This window comes from Choloepus didactylus, chromosome 5 (genome assembly GCF_015220235.1).
Source record: "Choloepus didactylus isolate mChoDid1 chromosome 5, mChoDid1.pri, whole genome shotgun sequence".
NCBI classification, from domain to species: domain Eukaryota; kingdom Metazoa; phylum Chordata; class Mammalia; order Pilosa; family Megalonychidae; genus Choloepus; species Choloepus didactylus.
Window position 1 is genome coordinate 73,835,260 of NC_051311.1, and position 10,131 is coordinate 73,845,390.

The 10,131-nt window shown below is 38.6% G+C and overlaps 1 protein-coding gene across 1 annotated transcript; it reads right to left on the reverse strand.

Annotated features, from left to right (window-relative positions):
- Positions 1-665: 665 nt before the first annotated feature.
- On the reverse strand, positions 666-4,898 carry LOC119534895 (splicing factor 3B subunit 1-like). Its single transcript, XM_037837448.1, is given in 2 exon segments — positions 666-3,734; positions 3,736-4,898. Coding segments are annotated over 2 exon segments (3,912 nt in total). The 3' UTR covers positions 666-985.
- Between the last annotated feature and the right edge of the window lie 5,233 nt (positions 4,899-10,131).

Sequence of the window (10,131 nt, forward strand, 5' to 3'; positions counted from 1 at the left end):
AGTGGTATGTGACTACTCCCCCTTTTCCATTACACTGCATTTGTCAAGGGTAAGGAGCAAGTCATAGGCACCTTTGCATTCCCTGCACCTAAGCACAGTGGCTTGCATACAGTGGGTGCTCAGCTGGTATTTGTTGAATGCATGGTTGAGTATTGGCTTATGACATGGGAAAGTGCCCAAAGATTGTCTTCTTATTCTATGAGTATTACCTAGGTAGCCTCACTCCACTAAGTAGAAACCAGCTATGAAGCACCTTGCCCAATTTCTAAACGCACCCTTGTCAAGAGTTGAACACGACTTGAATCATTTCATTTGTAATCAAACATGTTTGTAAAGCATTTTGAGAAATCAAGGATGAAAGTCCCTATAAGTGCAAAATAATATTTTCAAGACAGTTCAGCAAAAATGCTATTTTTCTATGATGACGGAACGGCTGTGCTAGTTTGTGGTAAATGGTCCCAAGGCTAATCTTCTCATTGCCATTATTAACAGAACAACGGGTTTCTATTACTTTTGACAAAGACGTCATCACTTCATGTAGTTAGCATTCTTTTTAACTACTTTCTATAAACCAAGTAACAGAAAATGAAATTAAGCCACTTATTCTACACAAACCAATACTTTGTTCCTCAGTTTACAAGTCATGTTCAAAAAACACACACAAATTAGCATTTTGTACACAAAGGTTTATTTCTCAATTAAACATTCCCTTTAAACACAAGGAATGAATTCTAAATCTTCATAAAGATGAATTAAAAATGAAATCCCTCCAATATAGTGTTTGTAATCACTGTATTCCTGGTCACTACTGGCATTTACTGTTTAACATCAAAAACAAAGACAGGTTTTTAAAAATCATGCTACTGGATTTCTAGCTCTTCCTCTATGACCAGTACTATACTGATCTGCAATGTTTAAAAGTTTACATCACCAAATCGAAGCAAGTTTAAGGTGTGAAACAGCTGTGCATTAAACACAAAACAAATTATAAGATATAGTCAAGTTCATAACGAATATAGGTATTCTTATCATCATTGTAGATTCGCGAGTAATGTGCTATGAGAGCATCCTGTGAACCAATGTAGATAGAGTCGTAAATTTTCCAATACACATCTCTGACTTTCCTGGATGGGTGAAACAGACCCTGTAAACAATACTGCAACATTCTACATGGTCCAATTGCAACTCTCAGGCCCTCTAGGGCTCCCATAACTGCCTGAATCACATGTGGAGATGTCTCAAACACATTGGGCCACACATAGTTCAGCAAGTGATTCAGTGAATCTTCACAACCAAATCCATAAACCCCAAGTGACATGTGCTGCACCACCGCACTAGCTGTCTGTCTGTGTACAAGGTCCCTATCCATTAAAGCATCTTCAAGTAATGGTGTTACAGCATAAATGCAGTCCTTTCCCATTTCACCAATATATTCAAACAAGAAGGAAAGTCATTTTAACACTCCATTTTGAACATTCAATTCAGGAACTCTGTATTCATTCATTAAGGCAGGGAGTACTGTGAAAGGTGAACACGTTTCGGCAACAATGGCTATTGCTACAGTGGTACAAACTCTGTTCTGCCTTTCCTGAACTTTGAGGTTGTTTAAAAGTGTAGCCAATACATCATGAGGGCCAATGGCCTTTGCAATATAACCAAATGTGTTGACTGTGGCTCTACAGATAGCTTTTTTGTGAGCTTTTATGAGCTCTAAAAGCTCAAAGCAAATCCTCATCCACTCTCTTGCAGACACATATTCAGCTCCCCTGTCAGCAATATGTCCAACAAGATCAATACAATTTTCTTGTACTTTTTCATGCCTGTTCTTTAAGATGGGAGTGAGTCTAGGCAACAGATCTTTAATTGGTGGGGTCATCTTATCCATACCTATCACATTTACAATGGCCTTCAGAGCCCCAAGAATGCTGCCCAGTACTTCAGGGTACTCTTCACCCAAATACTCATACAAAACAACACCCAAGTGCCCCATCAATTTTTCCTCCTGACAAGTCTTCATGACAACAGCAGTTCGGGAGATCAAGTCAGCTGCCTGTTGCCTAACTTTTGCTGATTTGTTATTTAAGCGCCACAAAACTGTACCACAGATCTGAGGCAAGTATGGTTTGACTCGTTTGCCAAGAGCATTAACCACTGTGCCAAAGCCATTCAACATTACTGAGTCCTCTGTAGTCTGTTCTTGGAAAGCATAAAGAATACCATCAATCAGTTGTTCCTCAAGTTTACAATCAATATCTGCTGCTCCTAAATTGCCCATAATTTTCTCAATAGTCTCCATCACAATCTTTCTGTACTGTTCAGCTTCATCTTTCAGATCATCCACAATTCTGGATGTAATCTCTGCTGCTCCCACTTTGTTTGCCAACTGCACAGTAGTATCAACTAACTGTCGATAATTTCTTCTATCCAAAGTCATTCTGTGTTGCCAAAAATGTTTAAAAAAAGGAGGAAGAATCTCTGTTTTAATGTAGTTTGCTTCTACACCATCTGTTCCACAACACTGATTTACCACCTTCAACACAATTTTCTTCATTTCTTCATCAGGAGACTGGAATTCTCGAATAAGAATTAACATCACTTCTCTAGTATAATAGTTGGCGTACTCTGCATCCATGAGAGGAATAAGATAACCAATAGCCTTTAAGAAAGCGGCCAGGCCCTTTCCTCTGTGTTGGCGGATACCCTTCCACAAAGGCTTTAACACAGAATCAAAAGATTCAATACCATAAGGAGTTGCTGCTTCAGCCAAGGCAGCAATAGCCAAAGCACTAATGGTCCGAACTTCCTGCTGCTCATCCACAAGACCATGCTCAATGATTTCAACTAAACTTCTGAGATGTGGCAAGATGGCACAGCCGATAAGAATAGCTATTTGCTGTACAATCTTAATACCAGTGTGTCTTGCTTGCCAGGACTTCTTGCTTTTGCATACAGCTTTTAAGAAGGGCAATAAAGAAGGAATGCCCAGGGCAGAGGCTACAACAGCAAAAGCTCTAGCTGTTGTGTTACGGACATACTCATCCATGTTATCTATATCAGGTCTCATGGTAGAGATCATAGTAGCCAGACCAGCTGCCTTTGCCAAATTAGAAATAATCTCTCGGCATTCCACTCTAGCATAGTAATCTTCATCAATCAACAGTGGTTCAATGACCACAAGGATCTTGTGTACATATGGACGAACTAGGTCATCAAGTTTGTATAATATTCTATCAATAACTTTCACAAGTAAATGACGTTCTTGATCCTCAAGTGTAGGAGACATCAGTAAAGGAAGAATCTGATTAAACAAAGGACCAGCTCCAAATTCACGAGCTTTATCAGTAATTTGACGCAATGCAGCCTTTCTCATCGGAGGTGTTCCATTCTTAATTTTTAAAAGCAACTTCATTATTTTTCTCTCTTTTTGCTCTTCTGGACTAAGTGTTGATTCATCAACATCAACCAATAGTTTATCAAAGTACTGAATATCATCAGGTTTTAAAAATGGAAGATTTCCAGATGGTTGATCATTAACACTTTTCATAGTTCTATCTTCAGTCTGCATGTGGAAACCAGTCATACCGCCCAAAGGTGTTGGAATTGCTGTTAGCTTTCGAGCTGGAGTTCGAATAGGAACATAACCAGCAGGAGGGGGAAGTACCTTATATCCTTCTGGGAACATAGCATCTAATTCTTCATCAGAAAGTGGGCGATTTCTCTCATCAATTTCTCTCCCACCGCCAAGCCTAAAGCTGTTCAGGAGTCATACTCATTATGTGACCTGGGGTAGGGGTAGCCATGTTCATGGCTGGTGTGCCAATTGGTGTTTTTCCAGGAGTCAGAACAGGAGTGCTTCCACCCATCTAACTAGCCGGTGTTTCATCCCAACGTGACTTTCTTTTACTGGCTCCAGGAGTTGGTGTTTCACCAATTGAATCTCCACCTCGATCTGTGCGAGGAGTCTCTGCCCATCCACTACCATGTCCAGGAGTATCTCTCTCTGTTTTGGGGGTCTCATCCCATCTGTTTTTACGGGCACTAGAAGTTGTGCCTCCGTGGCCTGGTGTCGCATGACCTGGTGTATCGCCTCGACCAGGAATAGCAGCTCCTGCTGGTGTATGGCTAGGTGTAGGATCCCATATTTTTGAGCCTGGGGTTGCTCCAGGAGTCTCACTTCCCTTTGCATGACCTGGTGTCTCATCCCATCTTAAGGAAGGGGTATGCCCTGGAGTTTCTGCCTGATCCCAACTTGATAGCTTTTTGGGAGTGGCACCAGGAGTCTGATCAGCTGTTTGATCCCAACGCCGTTTTTGTTTTGATGGAGGCTGGGATGCTGCTGCTCCATTGACGACTTTTAGTTCTTCAGCTTTAGCTTTTTCTGCTAGCTGTTGCCTAATTTCTCTCTCTTCTTTAGTCAAATGCTGCTCTCGCATTACATCCATGTAAGTCCTAGCATTCATTTTAGGATCAGGGGTCTTCCCTCCATCTGCAAAAGAATCAAGACACTCTGGGGAAATTATCATGGTCCGCCTGTGCTTTTTGTATTCATCTTTGCGGTCTGCAATCTTTGGAGGTCGGTGCTCAGCAAATGGATCATACTGTTCTGTTGACTGTGGTGTATCATTAAGCAATGCCACAGGGGCATGATATTCTGGCTTCTTCTGACCAAGCAAACTTGTAGATGATGAGTAGTCATCGTCATCATCTTCAAGTTCAGTTGCAGCAATTGATGTCACATATCCAGCAAATCTGCTATCACTTCCACCATAAATTTCCTGGTCATAATAACCTGTAGAATCAAGGCCCACTCCTTGAGCTTCACCAAGAGCTGCCTTCTTGCCTTGAATTTCTTGAATCTGTGCTTCAATATCTTCGTGAGTCTTAGCGATCTTCGCCATTTTGTCCACTCCAACACACAGACGGAACTGGGGCTCCCAATAACTTGGGGCCATTTTAAATATCTACAAGGTCTGAGAGTGTGAATAGCCACAAAGGAATTGTCTTATCATTGTCTTATCTCCTAACTTCTCCTCTATCCTGCAGTTGTGAACCTGATATGGAGCATGCTGGACAATAATGAACTTGGAAGAAGTTAGGAGTAAAAACGTAAAGAAAAAGTCTTCCCTGACTACAGACAAACACAAGCCCACAGTGAGAAAAGAGAGATTTACCATTCTTCATCTGACTCAGACACATTTTTTACTCTATGAACACACTTTAAATACATCTTTGGCTCATGAATTGCTTTAATAAAGTTAACATTAATGTAGTAACGTTAACCCTACTTCTTCTGCCTTAGGTCAATAAGAATTCAACAGTAGAATGACTTTGCTTTTCCAAACCCCTGTTACTGTTACTTTCCTAGTCTTTTTCTCTTAATTGCTATGGCAAACATGGGGAGGAGAGATGATGCTTTCATCTCACATCAAGGGGGAACCTGCTGCAAGAAGTGTAGTTAACAGAGTTAACAGACAGCCTCCAGCTGCTGCACTTTTGGTATCCACCACAGCATTCACACTGAGGCCAGACCTTCTCCAGATGTTTCCAGATGACTGACAATAGTTAGAAACTAGAATCATGGAATTTCTGCCCAAAGCAGGATTCCTCTAACAGACATTCCTAGATCTGGAGTTCCACAAAACCTGGCTAAGTCTTTTTAAAGCACCGCCAAACCTAAGTTTCTTTCTTTCTACTCAATCTTATTCCTTTCAACTTTTCATTCACAAGTGTCAGAACTGCATCATGATCTCTGGCTGCACAATGTTGCTGTTTAATGTTAGAAAAGATTTTAGACAATTTTCCTATTTTTGTGGTGGGGTATCAATATGTAAATGTTAAAAACTAGTATTTTATTTACTTATATCTCTATTTTTAACTCAAATTATTTAAATTTTCTATAGTCTCCACATGATTGAGATGTCATGGTTACTGCAATGTAAGTAGAGACTGAAATATCTGGTCATGTCTTCAATATCACACACACATGGAATACAATTGTACAATTATACACATATTTATGTACATATGTAGATGTGTGTATATCTATCTATCTATCTATCTATCATGGCCTTTATATATATATGAATGTGCTTAACACTGAATTTTAATGTCCACTTCACAAGTATAATAAACGAAGATTAAATAGATGAGGCATATAAAAACCACTGTTTCCATAACATAAATGGTCTTTATCTTGACTGTGTTGCCTGTGCAATCTCTTCTAGACTGTTGGAAAGAGAGTGATGCTTTAAATTCATGTTAATGGGAAAATTCAATTCCTAATTTCATTTATAAATTGTATTTATTTAGTTCACATCAGTATGATCTTTCCTTTATGTTCATTATGACTATTTAAAAGCAGCAATTTTATTGTCAACCATCCTACATGTGTTATAATGTCTTTGGCCCTGTTTAAATTGGTATCTCCAAAGGCCCTCTACATTAGTCCTGTTACAATAAGTCTATATTTTTACCTTGTTTTGTATGCTCTATAAATCAGGCTCCCCAATTTTTCATTGCCAAGGATTTTGGTCAATTTTCACAATTATCCCATAAAGACTAAACAGGAGAGTGAAGTTACAGGAAACAATATTCTTGACCAGTTAAAAATAAATGAATGACTTATTTTAGAGGTCAGTAAAATGGGTATCTTGACACCCAAATCTCTATATCCCCTGTTTTTACTAATCCAACATGTTTTCATGCTGCTGTGTAGCCAAAGTCTTTGTTCAAAATAAGCTGAGAGGAGAATGTTCATTAAAAAGTAAAATTCTCCTTTGAGGACTATAATCTTTGTTACCACCCCCAAATTGCATATTTTACTCAAAACATCTAAAGTCAGAAGACTACTGTGTAGTATTATTATCCTCAATGAACTAACAAGGTGGAAAAGACAACTATTGCCAATGAAACTTGTCTCCTTCTTATGAATTACCCCTTGCATCTCCATCCACAACTCTGAGAGATTGTCAGCCCCCACATATATTATTGCCTCTGCCAGCATTGAATAACAGTGACACACAGAATGACATTTCCAGGCTGACATTATTTCCTTACTCACAAATGCCCTAGTTTCTGGAAGAGAAGGGGCAATGCATAAGAAATGCAGTTCAAAGTAGCTCAGTGAAGTTTTAAATTACAAATAGAAATGACAAGAAAATAAATAAAGATTTCTGGCATTTTTATATGATCATTGAAAGATGGGTGAAATCAAGGCATGTTGTTTGAAAAAATAAGAACATTATATCAAAAATATTCCACATGGCTCCTAAGATCTTTAGTGGCATCGGGATCATGTTTTTTAAATTCTCTGACTTAAAAAGTTGACCATAGGTCTCTGATTTGTTTTTCTTTCTGTGGTGGAGTAGAGTAAAATAAGGAACTAACATTTCCATCACTGAGATTTTCAGGGCTTCTACCAGCCTGCTTACTTGAATTATTATGAGCTTTATAAATTACCTTAATAATCCATACTATGTTCAGTCTAAGTGGTTACCTCATGTGGCATTTCTGGAGTGGCTTCTCTTGCTCAGTTTTTATTCTCTGTTCTTTCAGATTTAAACAAAGATTGTGCAAGGGCTAGTGTCCAAATAATGGTACTAACCAGATGTAAGAGGTTTCTAGACTTGACTTGAACTCTTTGTCATATATGAATGCAAACAATAAATTTAGCTGCCATCATCTGAGTTCTCAGCTTTAGGCGATGGGCTAATGGTAACAATTCTATGTTTGCATATAAGAAATCGTTAACAATGTTCCCAATGTAATTGATAAATATTTACAAATTATCTCTATAAAGAAACATTTCAAGGAATTATTTGTGTTAAGCCTTGCTAGGCCCCCCTATATTTAGTAACTCACACAAATCTAACTTTTATCTGTTTTGTCACTAAGCCGAGCTCATTAAAAGAAAAAAAAAAATCAAACACAGCTTTATTCCTAACTCAACATGGTGGCCATTTTCCCTCCTTCCAGAAACCAAAATAAAATATTTGTAAATGAATAACAAGTATACACCAATAAGAGAAAACGAAAAGAGACAACAGCAAAGGAAAAGTTCTGATCATATTTGGAAGATGGATTATGATAGAAAAGTGCTATCTCCCTTGACAGTCAGGTGAAGTTACACCCTAATGCCAGGAAAGAAGGCAGTATTTAAGAATATAGAAGCACAAGGAGAAAGACAGGGTCAGGCCCAAGACTGAAACAAAAGAAAAAAGTGGAAAAAGTATTGGTTAAAGGTTTATGTGGGAATAGTACCCCAGTTGCCCTAACTCCAGCTTGGTAGAGAACTGAAAGGCAAACTGAGAAAGGCGAGCTGAAGAGACAGAGCTTGCCATCCTTACCAGCATCCAGCTCATGAAGAAGGAATGTGGCCATCACCATCTCTGCTCACAGCTGCAGAACAGTAGCTCAGAGGTTTTTTCCTAGGAGGAAAGATAGGCTTTACAGAACAGAGAGCTCTGAGCTCTGAAACTCTCCCTAAGGGTACTTATTTTGTTTAGAATAGAGTGTGAGGAAGTTCAGTCCCAAGGGAACTCTCAAAAACAACAGAGATTTTGGTGGTAAACAAGAGAAGGCTACTAGCTCTATGAGAGCAACAAACTCAATGAAAGTTCAGCTAGTTTACCCCCCCCCAAAAAAAAAAAAAACAACTAGGGAAAGAGATGTCTAAGGAAAGCCTCCTGGTGTCAGAATAAAACTGAAAGAATGGCCTCAAAAACCACCCCTTGCAAAGAGGCTTGTATTTAATTAAATTAAGTCCTGTCCATGCAACATAACTGCAGGAAAGACATATCACCCGTTATGTCATTGGCAGAATTCTCATATTAAAAAAAAAATGGCATTATGTATAGTGAATTGCCAGAAGATTTTACTCACAGATCCGGAGTGACTCAACCTGTGTTAACTCACAATGGAAAGAAATCCCACCTCAGCAATCTTGTTGGAAAAGACCTCAGTGACCAGTCATCTGTTTTATAAAAACAAATATGCACTAAAAATATATCATATGAATTTCATCTAACTGGTAAATCCTTTATTGAAGACTCTGGCCTTATACATTACAATGGAGCTCACACTTGAGAGAAAACATATGAAAACCATCTATGTGGGAAAACTTTCATTCTATATTCTGCCAAAAGTTAGCATGAAAGAACTCACATTGGAGAAAACAATATGAATGGTACCTACATGGGAAAGCATTCATCCATTATTCTATGCTTAGGCAACATGAGACGAGTCATACTGGAGAGAAACCCCATGAATGCCATGTATGTGGGAAAGCCTTTGCTCAGGCTTCTAACATGAGAAAACATGACAGAATTCACACTGGAGAGAAACCATATGAATGCCATCTATGTGGAAAAACCTTCAGTCTTTGTTCTTTTCTTAGACTATATGAGAGAACTCACACTGGAGAGAAACTATACAAATTCCATCTATGTGGGAAAGCCATTGTTCATTGCTTTATCCTGGGAGAACATAAGAAAACTCACAATGGAGAGAATCCATACGAATGCCATCTGTGTGGGAAAGCCTTTAACTGTTGCTCTTTCCTAAGACAACATGAGAGAATTCAAAGTGGAGAGTGACCCTATGAATGTCACTTTTGTGGGAAAGCCTTCACTTACCTGCCTTATAAAACATGAGAAAATTCAATCTGAGGAGATACCATAAGAATATCATCTATGTGGGGAAACCCTAGTTTATTTCTCTAAACTTAGACATCATGACAGAAACCAAACTGGAGAGAAACCCTATGAATGCTATATATGTGAAAGGCTTCAGTCAGTATTCCTACCTTGGATGACATGAGAGGACTCATACTAAAAGTGTTTTTTTATATGGATGAGATTTAAACCCTTGAGTAAACTTTTAAAAATGCTAGAAAACTCACACACTGAAAAAGCACTGTAATCAATCTGGTAGAGCTTTTAGTCATCCTGACTACTGCATCAATCTAAGCCAAATTAAACTGAAGAGGATTAATGTAAATGTTGTCTATATATAAAAGCATTTAGTATATGGTCATACAACATGAAAGAAATCATCATATACATGTAATGAAAGTGGAAGAGTCTAAATCCACTCTTCTCCTTGATAGAGAGACAAGTCATTACCAGAGGATGA